The sequence below is a fragment of the Lepidochelys olivacea genome (assembly GCF_965140295.1).
Source record: "Lepidochelys olivacea isolate rLepOli2 genome assembly, chromosome: 4".
Taxonomy (NCBI): Eukaryota; Metazoa; Chordata; order Testudines; family Cheloniidae; genus Lepidochelys; species Lepidochelys olivacea.
Window position 1 is genome coordinate 73,301,031 of NC_140414.1, and position 24,055 is coordinate 73,325,085.

General features: G+C 41.1%; 1 protein-coding gene across 1 annotated transcript in view; it reads right to left on the minus strand.

The window, feature by feature from the left end:
• Nucleotides 1-3,495: 3,495 nt before the first annotated feature.
• Nucleotides 3,496-24,055, minus strand: part of TMEM192 (transmembrane protein 192) — a 39,031-nt gene continuing 18,471 nt past the window's right edge. The window contains exons 3-6 of the mRNA XM_084626293.1: nucleotides 21,248-21,512; nucleotides 18,794-18,928; nucleotides 11,845-11,947; nucleotides 3,496-5,474 (exon numbers count right to left, since the gene is read on the minus strand). Coding sequence (XP_084482419.1) covers nucleotides 5,351-5,474; nucleotides 11,845-11,947; nucleotides 18,794-18,928; nucleotides 21,248-21,512 — 627 coding nt within the window. The 3' untranslated portion in view covers nucleotides 3,496-5,350. The remainder of the gene's footprint in view (nucleotides 5,475-11,844; nucleotides 11,948-18,793; nucleotides 18,929-21,247; nucleotides 21,513-24,055) is intronic.

Consider the following 24,055-nt stretch of genomic DNA (forward strand, 5'->3'; position numbering starts at 1 on the left):
CTTGGGGTTAATCACATCTGTCAATTCTCCTCCTATTGGGTACAAGAGATCATGAATAAGGAGACACTCAGTGGTCACTTACGTGATAAGGCCCAAGGGGAAGATATAGAGACTAGGCTGTGGCAATAGCCAAAAGGGACCCGCAACCCTGCTCAAAAAAACCCTTTCTGGATCTTATCCCTGGCAGTGCCCTCCATGACTTTAATCAGATCTGAAGTTATTTGCCATTACATGCACCCTCTCCCCTTCATACAGGATCCTGAAACCCTGAACAAAACCCCACAATATGGAATCCTCCTTCTTGGGGTAATTCCTGAAAGGGGGGCTAAAACACCCAAGTTAATTGGCTATGTTGCTCTTTTCAGCTGTGTGGCCCCAGCCACCCTCTGAGTGGAGTTGAGCTGCAGTCCATATACTCAGCCTGCCGTATCTTCTCACATATTGTCTGGAGAAGATGGGCCCCCAACTGATCAGAAACAGCTGTGTAAGATGACACTGGATTCAGACCAATATTAGTAGACCCTAAACCTCCAACTGCCAAAAGCTGGGCTTGGATCACTCGATAATTGCCCTGTTCTGTTCATGCCCTTTGAAACATATGGCACTGGCCACTGTTGGAAGACAGGATGATGAGCTAGATTGACCACTGGGTCTGACCCAGTATGGCCACTCTTGTGGCCCAACGGGAGGGGGCGTGGCGGGGGGGGGGGGAGAGGAGAAGCGAGGGGACACCGACCCAGACACAGAGAGAGTACCCAAGGCTGTAGAGTTGGGAATGAGGAAGACCGAGGCGGAGATGCTGGAAGGCCCAGGCCTTGGGTTCCCCCTCCTCCATCCCCAATACCTGAAGACAGCCAGTATGTTCTATGACCTGCTGTTCACATTCCTCTTATGGTTCCCTGCAGGCCAGACCCTGAAGGCACCTGGCGCCCCTCCCATTACTTCCACCAGAAGCACCCACCTGAGACCATAAGGCCACACTGAAGGAATATGCTGAACTGCAAAACACACCTGTCAGAGTTCCCTCCCCACTCTGAACTCTAGGGTGCTGATGTGGGGACCTGCATGAAAGCCCCCTAAGCTTATTTCTACCAGCTTAGGTTAAAAACTTCCCCAAGGACAAAGGATTTGTGCCTTGGATGGTACACTGCCACCACCAAGTGATTTAGACAAAGAATCAGGGAAAGGACCCCTTGGAATTCCTATTCCTCCAAAATCTCTCCCCCCCCCCCAACCCAAGCCCTACACCCCCTTCCTGGGAAGACTTGAGAATAATATACCAACCAAATAGGTAAACCAGATTCTTAAAAAAACAGAACTTTATTATAAAGAGAAAAAAAGTAAAAGAAGCACCTCTAAAATCAGGATGGAAGGTAACTTTACAGGGCAATCGGATTCAAAACAGAGGATTCCCCTCTAGGCAAAACTTTAGTTACAAAATACAGAGATAAACCTCCCTCTTAGCATAGGGAAAATTCACAAGTTGAAAACGAAAGGTAATCGAACGCACCCTGCCTTATTTACTTACTCTTTTTGCAATATTGAGACTCACTTTAGAATGGTTTATAGGAGGAGGAGTTTTCTGACCTGGTGCTTCTCTGCTTCCCAAGAGAACACAAAAATAAAGAGCACAAACAAAGCCTTCCCCGCCCCAGATTTGAAAGTATCTTTCCCCATTGGTCCTTTTGGTCAGGTGCCAACCAGGTTATTTGAGCTTCTTAACCCCTTACAGATAAGGAGGGATTCTAGGCTACCCTTAGCTGTATGGTTATGACAATACCCACTGAGGAGGCTAGAACCCTGGGGCCTGCCCCCCTGCCCTCACAGTGGGCCCCAATTGTTTGCGAAATCACTCTGCTGCAAGGCAGAGGTGTCATATTGCCCTGCACATTTTTTCCAGCTGCACATCATCTCCAGGATGCTTAGGATGTAGTTCCCTTCCTGGCCTTTTGCTGTTTCCTCTTGCCTTCCTGAATTTTCCCCATTGCTTCCCCACCTGGGATAAGCAACACAGGCCCCTGCATCAAGTAGCTGCCCTAGGTCTGTTAGCCCATCCTGCTGCCCCACAGGTTCTTGGTCCCAATACTGCAGTTGGCCAGCCACATGCCCTGCATAATTGAGTTGGTTTGGTCATTGCCAAACTGCTGCCTGTAATCCATGTGATTATCTGTTACCCTGGTCTTCCTTGACTACTAGAAACCAACAAAATAGGAAGTGGCCCTAAGTACAGAGCTCCTATCATGGTTCTAAGACCTCCAGCCCACTCTGGAAATCCTCTGGGGGCTGGAAATCTCGTGGTACCTGTCCCTGGCCCTTTTTTGCCCCCACCATTGTCTGAGCCACCAGACTCACCCTTGCAAGGCTCAGAGACCTCTTATGATTTGTTTTCCGGGGAATCCTCCAAAGGACGCTTCTTGCAGATTGAGCAATTAAGTCTCAGAATGGGACAGAAAAACTGAGGTCACAGAAGGCAGCTATAGCTGAACCAAATCTGAATTTAAGATTGTGCTCTATTATTTGACAGCAATAGCAAAACCAAGGGCTCGTCTACACTTGCAGTGGTGCAGCTTCACCACTGTAGCACTTAATGAAGACGCTACCTATGCCAATGGGAGAGCTACTTTCGTTGGCGTAGAAACTCCATGTTCCCAAGAGGTGGTAGCAGCACTCCCATTGACATAGCACTACATCGGGAGTTAGATCGCTGTAACTATGTTGACCAGGAGTGGATTTTCCACACCCCTGAGCAATGTAGTTATACCAACATAAATTCCATGTTTAGACCAAGCCCTAGTTCCAGTGAGATTGTGAAGAAGCGCTAGATTCTAGTCTGCAAGCATTGCATTCAGATCTTAGTTTCTCCATTGGTGTGGAGCTAGAGGATTCACTGTAAGAGAAGCCATGAGGTGCTCTGCTTGGGCTATCCTCTCACTTAGGCAGGTTTCCCACATGGCTTAGTACCAAGTATTACTCTTGCACACGGCCCATTAGCTTTTTCCACTGATGCAGTGGAGAAGTTTGCTTTAAGAACAGCCAAGTGAGTGAAGATGCTATTACCTACTACTTTGCTACAAGCTAGCTTCAGCGGGATGCTCCAGTAGGAACCAGCTGCATCAAGCTAACCCAAACTTACTCTTTTCCGGGCAGCAGGAATTTAGAGGAACTTATCCATGATAGATAAGGCTGCCACCACCTTTGTAGGAACTTGCTGGAGAGAGGTGCTCTTAAGAAGTTTTTACTAGCCCTCCTCATGTTACCTTTAGAACATAGGCACCTGGAGTATTCATAAACAAGTAGATCCTGTTCTTCCTCTTTGCAGAGTTTTACTGTGATCAGCAGTTTAGGAAAGTGCCTTCTCCATCTAAATGCTGCTATCTGGCAGTACAGATTAAATGCCATATCCAAAAGTCTTGCTTTTCCAGACTGGTCCAAAATCCTTAAATTAAGAGATTCCCATTTTAAATATTTGAAAAGTAGATATGATCATTGTAATGAAAGGCTTTAAACTTTTCCTTAGTTGCATTTATTGTGCATGAACTTCAGTCACATTCTCAGCTTTTCAGACAGATATATGTACAAATGGTTACATGCAGTTACATCAAAACCCGAGTGTTCTAAAAACAAAGATTCATATATCCCTCAAATATCCAGTATAAAATCAGCTGTATTTTAAAAAATACAGCTATAGCGAAAAGAATAATGTTAGATAGCAGCAAGTCTCCAATTTTCCTTTTGTCCCTCAACTACAAGAACTGTATGTTATTCATTACTCCGAGTGATTACAATAGAATTGGACACCAAGTTGTGTCCCAGAACCAAGACAGAATGGGGTAATTTTCCTTTGGTGTTCTGAGATGACCACCACTCCCAGCATTAAACTGAGATTCTTTCTACTTTGCTCAGAGGCTAGCCTGTCTCCCCATGAAATATCGAGTAGGATACACAATGGGTAGGGTAAGGTTTGGAAAACAAGGTGGCAGAAACTCAGAAGAGAATGGTTCTCTGGCTTTTAACACAAGTTTCAGGGAGTGGTCTGGGTATGCTCCACTGTCACCTGAGCAGGCAGGTGTTCAGGCTTAAGGACCAGCTTCTCTAGAGAATCCACTCCAAGTACATAGAGGTGGATGTTTACAGACATTTTGAGTAACGAAAATTCTAATCCAATTCCCATTCATGGTATGACCCCCATTGGCTTCAGAGTTAAAATGACAACACTTTAGAGAAAGGTCGTCAAACTGTATAAGCCGCTATCATTGTAACTGCAACAGTAGCACCTTTTACAGACTCTAACTTAACAGTGCACCATCCTAAGGGGAAGAAAAAACACACCACTGTAAATTCTCATGTATTGAACTAAAGTGTCAACACAACAAGTTTAAAGAGTAGTTTACAAAAAAAGCTCTCTCCGAATATAAATATTTAATGCTGATGCTTTTTGGTATGCAGAACAGTTCCTATTTATAGTTTTTGGAAAAAGTTCAGCAAAAAAGCCACAAATACTTAGGACAGCTCTAAAAATCAGATTTAGACATTTTACACTGAAATTCTGTTTAGATGCTTGATCAGCCATCAATTTGATCAAATGTCTGCAAGCCTAGTTTTTCATACTATGCTTAGAGAAGTGAAATCCTGCTTTTCCTGCATACAAAGGAGAGACTTGGATGTGTTTTAGACCAGACACCTGATTCTTCATCTTTGCTTCATTTCCCCATTTGTGTAGTTACCCCTTTTAGGTCAAAGGGAAAAAACTAAACAAAAAACCCACCACAACAGCAAAAGACACTGATCCAGAAACGGAGTCTCTTCAATTTACTCTATAGACTCTTCCACTCCAACTATGGACGTGTGTTTAGGGAATATTGAAACAAATAGCCTTTAAAAACTCAACATGGTAGACACGGAGCACAGTTATAGCATGTTACAATATTTGATTTCATCTTATCCTCTACAATAAGGAACCCAGAAAGTCAGAAGGGTCCATACCTTGCAATGTTTCATTCTGGAAAACAAATGTTTGGGTTCTAGAAGCACAGAAGACTTCGGTAGTTTGGAGTTTGTTACAGCTGTGCAAAAAAATCTCAATTGAACAACGTAAAAACAAAGTTTAGTCAGGGAGCTCAGGTCCAACTTCAGCCCAGCAAAAGTTAACGTCCTCAAAGAAAGTGTCTGTTCAGACTAGTCAGTATCTCCAGCTGCAGATTTTACATTTCTAATATGAATGCATACTTCCAACTTGAGAGCTATACTACTTCCATTAGAGACAGTAATCAAGTTGTGTTGTATGTCCTCCAAATCAAATTACATTGCTTTGGATTCCTCTTGAAATGCAGCAGCAGCTTCCTGGATATTTCTAACCTCTGATTTGCTGTGATGTTAGTGCTAGTAGTTTCTTGCTGAGCAGGGCATTGTGTCGCTGGAGATAGTCTATCACATCTCCTTGCTTTTCAACTATTTCTTCCAAACCTGAGCTTTCCCTTGAAGACATAAGAAAAGGAGGAAAGTCATTCATAATTCATGTTAAAGGAATATATTACAAACTTTTTATCACTACACATAGAAGAGATTGGCACTAACTGATGATAGTTCTACAAACCTCTTCTCATGACTTTGGTTTAGTTCCTCTTGATTACTTTCCTACCGTGAGACAATAGTTTGGGCCATAAGAGGAATATCTGAACATTTAGCAAAACTATGTGGGTGATAGGGGATTGGAGAGGCCCCATATAGGCAGCACCCTTAGATCCTTTTGTCAAGGCACTTTTACCTTCTAGTTACGATGTTCATCCCATCGCTGTTTTACCATGTGTTTTGTTTAATGTTGTAGTACGTCTGAATTCCATATTTTTCGGTAGTAGGGGAAGCCGTGGTTGGACCTGTCTGGGAAGGCTATGCATAGGACAATTACAAGGCACAAACATAACCCCACTCTATATCTCTCAAGTTAAAAGCTTCTCTGTGTGGAGAGGAGACAGACTCTGAACAGAGAGGAAGGTTCATCTGCCCAGGCCACCCAGAAGGGAGTGAAATTGATCCCAGGATGCCGTACAGAAAGTAAAGTAAGCATTCCTTTGGATTCTATTGTGGTTTTCAATAAAGTGGTTAAAAATCCACCTGGTCTCTCAAATTTAACTGAATTATCCTAAGGGGAAAGGGTCAGAGGGGAAGGGTAGGGAGTTAGCCATTAAACACAGGTCCTCTTCCAGGCAAATAAATATAGTTTAACTTTAGTGTTAAACATCTTCTGCTAAAACTTAACATGGTAACGAGACAACGTTACAATAATATTCAGAAGTTATTTGAACAGAAGAGTTTTGGTAAAAGCTATAAACTTAAAGTTTGCTAGTGCTGTACTCCTCATTCAAAGATTTGGTGCCTCAATAGTGTACATAAACAAGTTCATTTCATTTTGTTGTAGCTGGCTTACTCTTTGCTCTGGTTTGCATACAGCTTTTTAAGCTTCAAGCCATGTAGTGTACTTGCACTGAGATACTCTATTCTGGATATAAGCAATATATTTGGAGGCATTTCAAAGACTATCAAACCATAACTAAAATAGAACACGTATCTAAATACACTACATGGCTTGATGTTAAGAAAAGGTTCTATAAAAAGGCAAAAGTATCAAATGCAAAGTGCTTGGCTGTTGGCTAGAATTTAGCCAGTTTTCTTGTACTAAAGAATGCTGTAATGGCTTCTTCTTATAGCCTGAATTGAGAAGTTACTTACCATAAAGAGTCAAGAAGAATAGATAGGAAGGTTTATAATTTAGTAGTCATTGCCAGAGCCCATTAGCCTCACTTAGGCCCCAGAAAAATGCATTCCAATTTACAGTTAAACTAATAACAAAGAGCACTTGTTTGTATGATGCAGCTGAAAATAGTTCACAGGAGACTTCAAGAAGCAGTATCCTCCATAATAAGTGATTACTTGGATCAGTTTTTCCTTTGCAACTCAGCACTGACACCATTATGCTAATAATTAAAAGAACTATATTTAAACTTTAAAGTTACAAAGTCAAGCACTCTAGAATTAGCCAGTGCCAGATGTAAGGTTACCTGGTTCAACTTTAACCCAGCTCCTTGTGCGTATGCATTATTATCCCCACCAACAAAACCCCAGTAAAATGCCAAGTTTTGAGTCCCTCCAGAGCATGGAGATGCTACAGCTTGTCAGCCATGCAATTCCTACAAATAAGCCATGGATAAGATGACTCTTTCCCACATTCTCTCTTTAAGATTACTGAACCATGTTTGCTGAAAATGTTCCAAAAGTTCAGAAGCAGGTGGCTGAATTGGAATTTCAGCCCAAACAGCAAAAGTCTGGTAGTTATACAACTGAAAACAGGGTCTTTAATGGAGAAAGTTGTACAACCTTAACTATAATTAGTTCTAGTAGTGCCACCCAATGACCTTTTTTCAGACGAGTAACAGTCATACATGCTGGCTGAAGTTACATTCTTGTTGGCCTAGAGAGGATTTCTAAATAAAAAAATCCTTTGGATTTCCAAAGAACACATTAGGAGGAACATGTCACACTTAAATCCTAGAATTTATGCTCTAATAAATTTAAGGCTTTTATAAAGCTTGAAACAGGTGTTTGAACATGCATATAGTCTTGTCCACATAGACCCAAATACAATCTTCAGTTGACTTCCGAGTACAATACAATGTGTCCTAGAGTGCAGTTCTACTCTGAAGAATAACTTGGCACAGAAGTTGCCATGTTTAAGAAGCTTCCCTAGTCTGTATTCTTGTTAACCCTACAGAACCAGAGTTGCATTCTCTTCTTGTACATCAATAGAGTTGTTTAATAGTTACAGTTCCAGGGCCTGTCAGTTACACCAGTACAAACCCACTTAAGCCAACAGGGCTGCACAAGTTATTGAGGGCAAAATATGGCCTGTAGGACTTTTACTACTGGGCAAGTATGAGAAGGAAGGAAACAGCTCTTCTCAGATCCCAGCTTGGATTATCAGCCCTGCAAAGTTATTCTTAAGGAGACATCTGATCTAGAGAACAAGAAAGCATGGAATTCTAATCTCTGTCTTCCTTTTACAGAACTTTTCACAGTAGACCTGCTCTTTAAACAATTTATTCAAGGGGTTAATAAGTCTCTTGCTAAGCGCAGGTGGTCTTACTATGAAGTGGTGCAGAAATGTTCTCAGAATGTTTGAGAATGAGTCAAGAGGGGAGCTGAATCAATAAGGGTTGTGATCCCTTATAGAGATTGTACTATACACCCCCCCCCACACACACACACCCTCCAATGTGATAAGAGGACAACACAACTGAAGACCTTCCCTACATCCTGGGTTTCTGTGCTGCTCAGGTATATTTGGGGGGAGGGTCACACATCAGTTTCTCCAGAAAGTGCATGGAAGTTTGAAATTGTGAACATTAAAGGTTCAGAAGAGACTGACTAGCAGAACTGTTAGATCTTTCTGCTGTGTTCTCAGCACCACACCAACAGACTACTTCCATGCTAGTGTTTCACACACTATGGGGTATTTAGTCACAGATTTGATATACATAGAATCATAGAATATCAGGGTTGGAAGGGACCTCAGGAGGTCATCTAGTCCAACCCCCTGCTCAAAAGCAGGGCCTATCCCCAACTAAATCATCCCAGCCAGGGCTTTGTCAAGCCTGACCTTAAAAATTCTAAGGAAGGAGATTCCACCACCTCCCTAGGTAACGAATTCCAGTGTTTCACCACCCTCCTAGTGAAAAAGTTTTTCCTAATATCCAACCTAAACCTCCATTACTCCTTGTCCTGTCCTCTTCCACCACTGAGAATAGTCTAGAACCATCCTCTCTGGAACCACCTCTCAGGTAGTTGAAAGCAGCTATCAAATCCCCCCTCATTCTTCTCTTCTGCAGGCTAAACAATCCCAGCTCCCTCAGCCTCTCCTCATAAGTCATGTGTTCCAGACCCCTAATCATTTTTGTTGCCCTTCGCTGGACTCTTTCCAATTTTTCCACATCCTTCTTGTAGTGTGGGGCCCAAAACTGGACACAGTACTCCAGATGAGGCCTCACCAATGTCGGATAGAGGGGGAAGATCACGTCCCTCGATCTGCTCGCTATGCCCCTACTTATACATCCCAAAATGCCATTGGCCTTCTTGGCAACAAGGGCACACTGCTGACTCATATCCAGCTTCTCGTCCACTGTCACCCCTAGGTCCTTTTCTGCAGAACTGCTGCCTAGCCATTCGGTCCCTAGTCTGTAGCTGTGCTTTGGGTTCTTCCGTCCTAAATGCAGGACCCTGCACTTATCCTTATTGAACCTCATCAGATTTCTTTTGGCCCAATCCTCCAATTTGTCTAGGTCCCTCTGTATCCTATCCCTGCCCTCCAGCGTATCTACCACTCCTCCCAGTTTAGTATCATCCGCAAATTTGCTGAGAGTGCAATCCACACCATCCTCCAGATCATTTATGAAGATATTGAACAAAACCGGCCCCAGGACCGACCCCTGGGGCACTCCACTTGACACCGGCTGCCAACTAGACATGGAGCCATTGATCACTACCCGTTGAGCCCGACAATCTAGCCAACTTTCTACCCACCTTATAGTGCATTCATCCAGCCGATACTACTTTAACTTGCTGACAAGAATACTGTGGGAGACCGTGTCAAAAGCTTTGCTCAAGTCAAGATACAATACATCCACTGCTTTCCCTTCATCCACAGAACCAGTAATCTCATCATAGAAGGCGATTAGATTAGTCAGGCATGACCGTCCCTTGGTGAATCCATGCTGACTGTTCCTGATCACTTTCCTCTCATGTAAGTGCTTCAGGATTGATTCTTCGAGGACCTGCTCCATGATTTTTCCAGGAACTGAAGTGAGGCTGACTGGCCTGTAGTTCCCAGGATCCTCCTCCTTCCCTTTTTTAAAGATTGGCACTACATTAGCCTTTTTCCAGTCATCCGGGACTTCCCCCATTCGCCATGAGTTTTCAAAGATAATGGCCAATGACTCTGCAATCACAGCCGCCAGTTCCTTTAGCACTCTTGGATACAACTTGTCCGGCCCCATGGACTTGTCCACGTCCAGCTTTTCTAAATAGTCCCTAACCACCTCTTTCTCCACAGAGGGCTGGCCATCTATTCCCCATGTTGTGATGCCCAGTGCAGCAGTCTGGGAGCTGACCTTGTTCATGAAGACAGAGGCAAAAAAAGCACTGAATACATTAGCTTTTTCCACATCCTCTGTCACTAGGTTGCCTCCCTCATTCATTAAGGGGCCCACACTTTCCTTGGCTTTCTTCTTGTTGCCAACATACCTGAAGAAACCCTTCTTGTTACTCTTAACATCTCTCGCTAGCTGCAGCTCCAGGTGCGATTTGGCCCTCCTAATTTCATTCCTACATGCCCGAGCAATATTTTTATACTCTTCCCTGGTCATATGTCCAACCTTCCACTTCTTGTAAGCTTCTTTTTTATGCTTAAGATCCGCTAGGATTTCACCGTTAAGCCAAACTGGTCGCCTGCCATATTTACTATTCTTTCGGCACATCGGGATGGTTTATCCCTGTAACCTCAACAGGGATTCCTTGAAATACAGCCAGCTCTCCTGGACTCCTTTCCCCTTCATGTTAATCCCCCAGGGGATCCTACCCATCCATTCCCTGAGGGAGTCAAAGTCTGCTTTCCTGAAGTCCAGGGTCCGTATCCTGCTGCTTACCTTTCTTCCCTGTGTCAGGATCCTGAACTCAACCAACTCATGGTCACTGCCTCCCAGATTCCCATCCACTTTTGCTTCCCCTACTAATTCTTCCCAGTTTGTGAGCAGCAGGTCAAGAAAAGCTCCCCCCCAGTTGGCTCCTCTAGCACTTGCACCAGGAAATTGTCCCCTACACTTTCCAAAAACTTCCTGGATTGTCTATGCACCGCTGTATTGCTCCCCCAGCAGATATCAGGAAAATTAAAGTCACCCATGAGAACCAGGGCATGTGATCTAGTAGATCTAGTACACATGCAGTCTAGCTTAGATGCAAGGAGCAGTAGTTCCCCCCACTCCCCCAAAACAGTACCCTAATCTTTGAATAGATCAAACGTTTAAACACATTCCAGTTGCTGAAATATGTAGTAGTCAAAAAAAGTACATGGATCAGGGTGTTTGTCAGGTTAACATGAGCAGGCTGAATGATGGTCTCTCCAAATAGGCTTATTCATGGTCTCTCTACCCTCTGCCAACAAAAAAAATGCAATATATCTGTATATTTCCACATTTGGAGAGAAATTCTACTTCTAACCCCATACTAGCTGTTAGATACTCCTGACCCCAGCCTAAGAGAGAAATCCCTGACCTCAAGCTGCAAAAGTCCTTCTTACTGTCTAGCAAGGAGCACCCAATTTACTTCCCTCCCAGCTATCAACCCAATACTTTCTGGGCAAGAGTTCCTTGGTTTATACAAAGACACATTTGAAATGACATCCAAGACATCAGTATTTCTCCACAGACTGCTTAAAACCAATTATGTTAGGAGACTAAGCACAGCTAGTTATGTTTAGAACATCATAGGAGAGATTCATATAAAATTTCACCAATAACTGTCACATGGCCCCTATGTACCAATTAAGGCAAATGACATACCCTTTTCATGATTAAGTATTTTTGTATTCTACCAAGTTACCATTGCTGAGGGGGACTCTTTACAGTTTCTGATTTTTGTGAATATAATATAGCAGCCATAATGCTACAGAAGTCCATTAAGGCATTTTTATATCACCTTTCTATTTTTCCTTATAGCTTTAAGGTCCCACATGCCATTCTGTACAGAAATTGATGCTAAGTGTTTACAGAGTTACCCAAATAAACTAACTGAAGCGGTTACCTGAATCCAATCTCCGAAGTAATGTGACTGGGGTAAGCATACATCTTTTCTTCTTCAATTATATCAGGCCTTGGCCTTGCCTTGTTGAAATTGCTTATTTTCACTGAAATAAAAAGAGGTAGTTAATGGAGAGTTTTTAATAGCGTGGTCTATCTCCTCAACTCAGAGTCCTACACAGAGTTCAAACCTGCCTCAAAAGTATCAGTGGGGAGATACCCAGGGAGCCCAACAAGAGGGTCAGGTTACACATTAGGAATTGGCATTTTTTCCTTTGATCCTGCTGCTCAAAATTGCATAAGGGCATGCCTGAGAATTGTGGAGCTTGCACTAGCTTTGAGAGCCCCAAGCAGTGGGGAATGTTACATTTCCTGAAGTGATAAGAGGCTCTTTGAAAAAGAAAACTTCCTGTGTCTTTCCCCCCCCACAAAAGATGACAAAACTCACTTGCTTGCTCTCTGCTGCCTGTATTGTCTTGTGCTTAATTGTGTACAAATCTGCCAAGTTTACAAAACACCTCTTTAGAGAGCAGGCTAGGAGCCACATTGTCTGTATCTTTAGTGATCATTTCCCTTTTCTATTTGCAGCATTCCAATCTCATATACAACAGTTCTTATGTGGGAGTGCTGTATAGTTATGATCAACCAGTCCTAATAACTATATTAAAATCTCAGAAAATCCCCATGAAAGTCCTGATATTTGTGTGGCAGTTCACTCTGTATTGTTAATGCACATTATTTAAGGACTTACTACCTGCTCAGACTGCGTCAATTCCTGAAGAGTTATGATTGTGCACCCCATGTGTGCATTTATAGGACACCACTCAAATGAGTCTCCATTACCATAGTCCATGCTGAATATGCTTTAAACTAAAAGCAGGTTTTACTCAGTTCTTGATGCACTTTATCCTATTCACATTGGCTGCAACAACTGTTAGAAGTTGCTATCACTTTTAAACACAGGGAAGGGTAGTGTAGTTGGGGTCAGTATGCCTCAATCTGACCTTAGAGGACCAGTTACAGGGATAACATGGTAGGTCAGTCTTCATGCCTAAAAATCAATACACACTCGGTTTGCTGACAAGACTGCCATTAATGGTGCCAGTTGGAAACTGAAAACATGTCCATAATCTATACTTCCTAATAGATCCAGAAATAGTTAGGTTACAAATGCCAATTTGGTTCAAGTGCAAGAATAGTCCCCCATGATGATTAAGCATGTATAACTTATACTAATTTTTCGATGACAGTTTAAAGACATTTTTAATACTATTCCACAGCAGTTCTGCAACTCAAATAGTGCAGTATCATGCAAATGCATGTGAAAGTGTAATCTCTACTAAGATACAGTTTCAAGTATAGAGATATCAAAATGACTTTAAACATTCAGTTTTAAAAACTAAGCTAATAATTGTAACAGACCTTTTTGAAAACACTACCCCTTGAAAGTGAACTGAGTCCCAGTCTCGGATCCTTTTTGGGCTATCCAGGTTAGTGTGGACCTAGACCCTGGTTAAGCTAGAGATGTATCACAGTGTATTTCTGGTTAGAGAAGGGACATTAAAATAAGAGTTTGGGTGACATCCTCTAGGATATACCTAAAACCTTACTTTATGTAATGGTCCATTCTCTTCTATTCCAGCCTCTCTAGCGAGGAAAGGATGTTTCTCTCTCACCCCTCAGAGTTTTACTAAGCCACCTGCTATGTAGAAGCAGGTTGCCTGACTGATCATAGGAGTAATTAAGGCAGAAGTGTTTCAGCAAGTTGTAAAGTCAAACCAGACTGTCCCTGGGTGGTCTGCTTCTACCTCAAACTTTATCTGAGACAGGTCATTCAAGTGTGTGAATGAAGTTTAAAACCTATTCTAAGTTCAAGGCACTGAGGAAGGAAAAATAAGTCCTTCAAATGGTCATCTTCATTATATTTAATTGGGGGATAGAATAATATGGAATTGAGAGGAAGAGTGTAGAATTTGTCATGCCTAGTAAGCTTTGTTCTGATCCCTCACATATGGCCCAATCTTGCAAGTGCCAAGCACCCTCAAGCCTCTTTGAAATCAATGGGAGCTGGGGATGTGTAGATCTTAGAACGATTACACTCTGAACAGAGGTAGACCATTAGGAAAATATACTGATTACAGGCCAGACAGATACTTTAGTAGGGCTGCTTGTGGAGTAATGTTAGGGTAACTGGGACTATCTGGAGCAAGGCATTACCTAACATGAGGAAGGGTATCACAATCTGGATCTATGAAAAGGAGTCAAGCTACTTTGGCACTTAACTCTATATGGAAGAAATTGTCCTTTACCAGTCAAGAATGCAGTAGGGTTTATTAAAAGGTCACTTTGCTAGAATAAAACAAGACCCTCAAGAGATTAGCCATGTCAGGCTAGGAAATTATCACATCTATCACAGTATTACACAGGCAAAAACAGCTTAAGGAGATACCAGGAATTTCCAACATGACTTGTCTGTGAGAATATTAGTCTTTTATTTGGCAGTATTATACGTGCAGAGTTTAAATAATTATATATCTCTGCTGACAATATACACAAATCATAAGATGCCTCCCATTGCTGCCAGGAGCAGAGAAAATAGCCAAGAAGAGTTCATTTTAGTTAAATATAGATTTGAAATTTCCTCTAATGCCCTGGCCTCCCCATGCTACAAGGCTAAACTCAGGAGCATCAGATATCAAGTCTCAGTTATGTGTCACTATGTTTTATATCAGCCCTGCATTGACAGTAAGTTGTCACCATTTCATTCAGTGACCTAATTAAGGACTGAAATTACCATAAAACTGCAGACAAGTAAGTAGCTATTTTGGTTAGGGGGAAGTGATTTTTCTGCCAGCGTAGTTAAAGTGGTACAGCTTGTGTGTTTAGACAAGGCCTTGGCGGACAGGTTCCCCCACTGCAACTCCACAGCACAAAAAGATGTAAACTAGAGACATTTATGGACTAGCTAGTCTAGTTACTGTATGCCCCATTAGAGCTAAATTAAGTTGAGCACTTAATAAAACGTGTGAACTCTTCAGGGCAGGGAATGTTTGGAATTGGTATAGTCCCCAATATATTTTGAGGACAATTGCAAGAGAATCCATAGCCAGTGTTGTGGGACTATTTCAAGTGACAGTGCAAGTGGTTTGGTAGCAATACAAAATCTACTTACCCATTCTTTAACATGTGTGAGCCAGAACAAGACAGTTTACTTTCTGGTGCCAGAAGAGGAAATATGGCACAACCCTGTTTGAGATTGTTTATGATCTTTCAGCTGAGTTAGTGAAAACACTTTAGTTTAAAAACAAATAAGCAGAATACATCAGAACAGATTAAACTATAACACTTCTGGAGGGGAGAAAAGCTTACCAAAAGTGGTTTATCATAAGAGAATTACCTAACCTGAGAGACTTCAGAGTTCCTTAGGCCAGGTCTACACTTGAAACTATAGTGACTGGTACAGTTTTGCCACCAAATCCTCCTAGTGTAGATGCAGTTTATACTAGCTTATGCTCGTTTGAGGGAAAAGCTGTACTGGCAAAACACATTTGTATGCTGGTATAAACTGTAACTCCACTAGGAGGATTTGCTGGTATACACCTGTTGTAAGAAAATTATGCCTCCAGCCTATGTTACTATACTGGCAAAAGTTTCTAATATAGACCTATCCTCAAACTCACTTAAAAATGTTAATCAACACTGCTTTCATCTTAGAGCCACATACTTTAACAGACATCTGTGTACTAGAAAGAATTCCAGGCAAGTGTTTGTTTTGGAGGGGGACTTCAAACATTTGAGAGAAAAATGCTCCAAGTTCTGCGATAAGAAACCAAACATCCTGCCAGAGAGCCTTAATGCTCACACTCAGGTAGTGCTCTGTCAGAAATACCAAGATCTAAATGGTGGGATGGACCCTCCATTTAGGTTATGCCTTTTCAGTGCTGTAACCCATCCCAAATTCGTTTTACTTCAGAAGTTTGGCCTTTAACAGAATTTGTGCATGAAGTCACTATGTGTGGTTCTGTATCAATTTAAGTCTCTCCTGCCCCCCCCACCCAAAAAGCCCTCACTTCCTTTACCAATTTGCAGTATATCTTGAACCGACATCAATTAGATGGGATTACAGAGCCTCCTCATCTTTTAAAGGGGTGTGAAGCTCCGTTTCAATGAATATTTGTTTAAAGGCGCATGCAGGTTTAGAGAATGAAGCTCAGCTTCAAACACTAGTATGGAGACCAACATTTTCTTGGTTGTTTATCCAGTTAAAATAGGACAAGAGATCAAGGCTGAGAAAGAAATACCTAATTCTTTGCTCTTTGAATATCAGTGTGAGCAAGGCAAGCAATGGAGTACTTTGTTTAGATTGTAACATTTGCAGTAAGAAACTATTCGGTCTATCGAGCAGTTTGAAGAAGTTTGAGGAATGTGACCGTTCAGAAGACAGTTAGGAAAAACAAGTGCTATTGTGGAAAGCCCAAATCAAAACAGAGTGGAGGCAACCACCACGAGAACAGAACCTGTAAGGTGTTTCCATTACCTTCCCTTCCCCCATACCCAGGATGAAAGGTGTAAGTTGGGTAATGGAGGGAGAGCAATGGCATCCCACTGGGTTATTCTGCTTGTGGTAGAAATCTTATTGCTAGTGCACTATCTGTGCTTTAGTTTTCAAGGCAGTGGATGATGGCTGTTTCTGTGATGCAGGTCTTTGTAACTATGTTCCAGCCTTTTGGGGGCGGGGGGGTGTTTAGCTAAAAGCACACCACTAAATCAACTCTCACTATTTTTCATTAGGATATTTTATTTACTTTACTATGCTGAAAATGGAGAAAACTATTTCAACAATATCCACTTATTAAAAGTAGATATCCACAATGGAAAAGATACCGACTGGAGCAAATAAAAGTGCTATTAAAGTGATTTTTATTTGGAGTAATTACTCTACTTCCAAAGTCACATTTACTCCAGACTATAGTGTCCACCTGAGGAAATTATACCAACATAGCTATACAGGAATACTTTACTGCAGCTATGTTGGTCAAATTCCCCATGTAGACAATTCTAGTGTCAGAGCCTCTATTATAGCCAAGGGAGGTAGACTGGTACATTTGAGGCTTCATTTCTTGAGATAGTCTCAATACTATTACAAGCACAAGTTAAAAAGAAAATAGACAAGTCAGATCTTGAAACTGTTGTATTCAAAGCTTTTATAGATTTTGGTAGAGTACCATTACACTGGGAAATAAACTACACTCTGCAACTTTATAGCAAGTCACTAACTAGGCTTTTCTCTAGTCATGAAGTTTCTCCTAGAGTTTTAAGTTGAGACACCTTATGGGTCAGTTACTGACAAACACTGGCTATCTAGAAGTTGCTTTGGCTTTCAGCATTGTCCCATGAGAATCAGCAGCATAATGTTACAGCAGCTGTTTCCTCTCCCCTCCCCGAAACTACTTTGTTCCTCTTTTCAACTCAACCTCTTTTCATCCCTTCCCTTCTTTTGTCAACACTTCACTTTAAGTTTTGTAATTGGTCTCCTTTCTAACTAGAGGACCCCAGAACTTGAATTCCACTACCGCAGTAATTTTGCTGAGCTACTAGCAGCCACCTGATACTTCAGTCAGCGTTCATTTTGTGGTGTAGGAGACACCAGCAGGAACTGAGCTGCCCTGAAGTCTACTGGTCGTCTCACTTCACACTAAGCTGTCTACATCAGCCCATTAAGAAGTAAGTACAGTTGATGAAAGCCTACTATGTCTTTAAATAAAACCAATCAGTACCCCTCCGATTAAAAAAAAAAAAGTGTAAAGAAAATGAAGATTCCCAGGAGTTAAAGAACAATGACATTTACATGGTGTTTAAAAGCAAGATATAAAAATAGATATCACTTTGTAGTATTAGTCTGTGTATTTCACTGTAGCAATAAAGACTCCATGTGCAACAGCTCAAGAGGGGAAGTTAAATAAGATTATGTTCTCAGCTTAAAGAGCAGGAGACCTAATTTCTGGTTTCAAAAATCAAAACACTAGTTTACCTGGGTTTGTGGTATTTAACACCTTTTGTTTTCCTTACTAGTGGCAGCCAGGAGTAGACGTTTATTTCATGTTGTCTAGGTCACTCCTATGATCTTTCAGCCTGGCATACAAGCAATCTCGTCATCTAAATTTGAGTTTTATTGTGATGGTTTAATAGAACAAACAAAACATAGTCCTGGAGGATTAGGCCAAACCCATCAGGTCAGTAATGCTATACAGTATTCTACATTAATTATTTTGTACTAGCTGTTAGTGTTCTAGTGAACGTGGGCTAGAGATACATATTGCTTCATATAACTAAGTAGGGATTCCAAAAGTCTGAGTGTCACTTTAGAACTACTAACCATCAACAAATACTAGATGTGATAAGATTGGGGAAAGAGGGAGAGAAGAGGAACTGGAAGGAAATTGCAAGTTTGAAGATTGAGACATGCCATAAACCAGCTGAAACATTTAAGTTCCACATGCCAAAGGAAAGTAGTTTTGACGAGGCAAGAAGAAGATTAGTTCTTTGAGTCACAGTTAAAAACAAAAAACAAAAACATTGAGCATATCTGTCTGACGAAACTGTCATGAAAGCACACTAGCAATCTGTGCTAGACATTTACTTCTATTTTAATTACTGCAGTTTCACTACATCACTAACTTCATGGGACAGTGCCTTAAACTCCAACAACTAGCCTAGTTTTTATCTGGCAATATTTAGCGTTTAAGCCAAATGTTGCCAAATGACTTCCCAGTTTGTTTTAAACAAGAACATCTGATTGTCTGCAATGTGTACAGATACTGAGAAGCCAGTTTGCAGCTATGATTGTAAAACAAGTCTTCTGGTGCCAAAAATTATTGTACTATGCTGAGAAAATAGAGTTTAGTAGCTATTGTAAGGAGGCCACGCAACAAGGCAATAATTACAATTTTTACCTGTGTAAATGACTATGCATGTCAAAGAAGAAATCAGCTCCAGACACAAGACTCCAAGGATAAGGTAGAGATACTTTTTACTGTAGTTAGGAAAGGAATGCTGAGCTGACAGTATCAGAAGCAGGGCTGCATTTCCTTAAAAGAAAAAACAGACATGACATTTACGTGTTTTAGTCTAGCTAATAACCAAAAATGGCTCAAAAATTCCCTCCTCCAATACCTACATCCCAGTGGACTCTTGTTTGTTAGGCTAGATGGATTATAGCTATGGAATGGAAAAACATGACTGGTATGCAATTTAAATCACACAAGAGTAAGAAAGAGACAAGTGTTTATAACTACAGTTATTTGTGAAACTTAAGTCCTACAGGACTAGAATGCTTCATTCTATAGTTCTTGAAGCCTTCAAGCAAATGCACAAAATTCAGTGACAGCTAAGATATACAATGAATCAGTAATGTCATCACTGATTGACAAGAATGTTATACCTATTGTCTAATATTTGACCTTTCAGTACATCAGTGTAGTAGTCCACCAAGGCACTAGCGTCATTTAATTCAGAGCAGGCAGAAGAGATATTTGAATTCCCATTCTCCTCCCATTTGTCATCATTCCCCTCCCCATGCACTTCTTGCGTCAGATATAAAATAATAAATTAAGTTCTTCAGAGTAGGTACCATGTCCTTCTTTTGTGCTGTAGAGTTTTTACAATATTCTAGGGAACATAAGACATGTCAGCTGTGAGGTAGGTTTAGAACTCATATACTGCTTTAAAGCAGAGCAGGAACAGGATACTGTGTTGGATGACTGAACTGTCAAGGCCAAATTTGCCACTTTATGAAATGTGGCATCCCATTTAATTTCCACCTTCACTTCTCAGTAGTGTTTGAGGGAAGTTGACCCTCACCCCCAACAAGGAAGTTTCGCTTGGGTGTTTACACACTTGGAATTTTAACCATTACATATACTAGAAGCCCTAAGCTTGCAAAAGGGACATAGTTTAACGAACATAAGGAAATCAGTACATCAAACTGCAAGACCACACACACACACAAAATAATTGAGAGAAGTTTCCATTTCAGCGATCTGAAGCACACTATGTACTCAGCTTATTGTACTCTCCACAATCACTGCCTTCCAATAAAAAGGCCCCCTATTAAAAAAGAGCCATGACCATGATATGATTTTAGACAAGAATTAAGTTCAGTTTCTGGAAAAAGCTGGACAGCTGCTGCTCGTTAAACACCTCCTATGCTTGCTGCCACTAGGAAGAAAAAGTAAAACTAAAGAATGTACAGAGTTAAAATGCTGCCAAGAATCCTCTTCTCCCCAGGAAAAGTAGGGATGAAGTAGCATTCGTAACATGAATCCTGCTGCAAATTAAGGAGTTTTATTTTGCTTGAAACTTCAGCAACATGCAGCCTAGACCTGGGCTACACTCAAAAATCAGGAATCAACCTAACTAGGGCTGTGAAAAACCATCATGCCTTGTGTGTCACAGTTAGGTCAACCTAACCCCGGTGTATACATGGCTAGACTGACGGAAGAGTTCTTCCATCAACCTAGCTACCACCTTGGTGGAAGGGGTTTCCTTCATTATCTCCAATATAGGAAGCATCTATGCTACAGCAGAGCACAAGCAGTGCTGTAGCTGTGCTGCTATAGTGTACATATGGTCTAAGTCGTATTAGAAGTTGGAGTATGTGGAAATGGTGAAGGGGATGAGACCTCTTCAGACTTCCTTTTCTTCCATTTTGCGGTTATGGAATGCACCCCTTGGAAACACTTTCCACAAATGCACATGATCTCTCCATACAAGCAAATGAGAAAGTCTGTGCTGTTTCATGAGGACCTAGAGTAGACCACATAACTGTTCCCCACCCCAGCCTTTTTTTAATGGGGCATGTTACATGACTGCTTTTCTCCAACCTGAACACCCTTTTCTCTTAAATTCTGGAGTTTGACTGCAGACTCAAGCTCAGAAGTGGGCACGCTGACTAAGTAGTGCAGGTTCTTATTACTATATGAAGCCTACAATGGCTTCAGAAAGTAAAGTCAGCCAAGAGCATTCCTGGGGCCCTGTGGATGCATGCAAGTCAGCATTTTATCAGCCACCAGTCAGAAACAGGGCAAAATGACTAGCAGCCAAATGCAGCACATGTTTGCTCCAAGGACATTATGACTACTTGATTTAGTTGATGGGACAAGACATCTAGTCAATGGCTACTATTTCTGAATCTATTTCAACTCAGCTGAATTCTGGCCTGCTGCTACAGTAATAAAAGCAAGAGCAGGGAAGTTTGTATTTAACTATTAAGCATAGCACTCTCAAACAAACTAGTGTGCCACAATCTTAAAAATTATGAGTTCATAAAGCGTAGATGAAGTAGTTCAGTTCACGGTATTTTTTGATACAGAATCGGTAAAAGAAAAATGCAAATCGGTTTCTCTCACCTGTAGAATGTATAAGGAGTGGCAGTCTTTTAAGATGTCTTGTTGATCGGTAGATCATGAGGTATCCTCTGCATCTGACTTTACTGTGATGATGCTGAAGATATCGTTCAAAGACAACATGCAGAATCCACAGAATTACCTTTGCAATGATTATGACACTTTGCACCTTAAGTGGGTTGGTGTAGTTTCCGGGGCATTCGTCCTCATTTGGGTTTACATAAGAACAATATATACCTGCTAAAAATACTAAGACAACAAAAGCAACCTGTGAAAGAAGGGAAAGAGAGGAGACAGACCTTAAGGTTAATAGTTAAAATATAAGCAATATTACCAAAATTTAACTACTGTGTCTTATTTTCTGGATTGGTTCAAATGGAAGGAAAAAAAAAAAAAGATCATCCCTAATGCAGTTTTCTAGAACAGTGGTCTCCACAGTGTGGTGCACACACCCCAGGGGGTGTGCAGAAGGAGGAGCGCCACTAGACAGCACTCCACCGTTGTTTTTCTTCAGCAGCGGCTCTGCATGCCTGCAGCAGGTCTTCTCTCCCCCCGCCCTGCCCCCCTCACGTCACACCTGCGGCAGATCTTCCCTCCTTCTTTCTTTGGCAGCACCGTGGGGTTGCACAATCCAAAAATCTTTGGAGATCACTGTTCTAGAAGATACTTCATCTTTGTACAATAAGTATATCATGCATCTTCTTCCTGAATACAGAACTGAAATATTTGTTCTGCCTTTTTTGCATCATTAATAATTTTACCACCTCCATCTACTCATGGACCAACAACATTCCTAGATTTTTTTGTTCCTAGCACACAATACTAAGATTACTTATTGTCCTCAGCCTTACCAGTGATGGATTTTTCCCAGATGCCTTTAGCTTCCCTTATTTTATACATTTCATGATTTCTAGTTTATGTCAATTGCTATTTCTCTTTACATGTGCTACATTGATTTTGTCATTTATAATTGCTGCCTTCACTGCACCAGGATGCGCTTCTAACCAAAGCTGTGGCTTTTTGGCCACCTAATAAACTCTTAAAGGACTCTCCCATTTTTCAAAATTTTTCCTCCAGATCAGTGTTGCTCATAATTTTCCTCAGCTTTGGGAAACTAGCCCTTTTGAAACACCAGGTATACATTTGGGACCGTCCTCTGGTTGCCCATATTGAATGTAATCAGGTCATGACAGTTGATCTTTAGGTAACCACTAACTTCCAGTCCTGTTATTAGTCCTATTTTTAAAAAAGCAAAAAGCCACCAGAAAGCAGCTTAGCGGCCCAAGGCCTTGAGCGGCTGAAGAATCAGACAAGAGGACACGGCTTTTTAGTCAAGGGTATTAAGGAAAGTCAAACATCCTTCCTTGTACTGTCTACAAGATTTTTTTTGCAGACTAAGTTGGTGACTCAGGCATTTATTTTCACAAAGCGGAAGAGGATAGGTATAGTGGCTTTTTAAAAAAATAGATTAGTTAAAAGAAGGCATTTAAGCCTTGTTTAAGTTATTATTCTACTGCCTTATCCTCTTATGGGATTGTCAACACAGTCAACAGTAAACTTGCTGTAGGAGAACGGACCACAATCCCGCAAGAGTGCTCAAATATAATTATCCTGTGAGATAACATGGTTAGTTTTAGTTTATACCTAGGCACTTACAAAACTAAATGCCCCCCCCCCAAAGGAAAAAAAAAAAAAAAGACAGGTTTTGATTCTAAGCCTCCCTGATCTTCTAAAATCGTAAACAAGAGTGTTTTGAATTCTGAGGAGACCAAACACACACCATTGGACTCCAAGCTCTCCAAACATTCATCCACAAGTACTTCTAATACTAAGCTGCCATTTAATAGTAGGTCCATTTCAGAGTGATCTTAAGTTTGTAGAGAAGAAAGTAAATGCCTCTTACATGTTTTTTTCCCCCCTCCCATGATTTATATCTTCCATATATCAAACTAACAGTAGTGTATATCCGGTTACAATAATACTCCACAGTATAAGCCCATGCATTTTATACAGAGAACTAACAGGACATACTTCTGCAAATTTTTGGTATTTAAAGTCTTCCTTCTCACCAAAAACCTCACCATTAAGGATTCCCATTTTTTTTAAGGGATGGTGCCACGAGTTAATTTAAGTTTATAATCCAACTGATTTCAGTTTAGAAATCATGGAGGTAGATATAGCAGCTAGCTATTTTTGTCTGGGATATTTAATTAAAAAAAAAAGTGTCCAATAACTACATCTGTACTACCCTAATCCAGGTAATTAATTCTGGACAAGTACAATACTTTGTTTTATGCAACACTTGAACTGGATCCACTCATTCAAATGGAGATCAGCCAGAAATTGTTTTTATGTCTGGTGAGTGGATATCACTTCTCACCCTGCTTCTGTTTGAGAAAGATATGCCCTAAACTAAACTACCTAAACATAGCTCTTCATCCTTCCATTTCCAAATTCATCCTTACACTTCAGGAGTACTAAAAAAAGTTTCATTGCCATTTTACAGATTTTAAAAAGCACATAGAAATATTAAGTGATTTACTCAAGGTCACACAGCCTGTCAGTGACAAAGCTGTGAAAAAAATTCAGATTTTCCATCTCCCAACCCAAGTATCTTGTCCACTAGTCATGTAATTTAGAATGCCACTGTCATTTTTATTCTGTCCAGTTACTTAAATTGTGTTTTTAATACCTTTGCTGTTTCTCAGGTATTCCAACATGGAACTATAGGTATGTATATTTTAAATGACCAGGATTAAGATGGAAACTGAGCAAATATTATGCAGTGCGTACATCCTCAGAATTGACTGG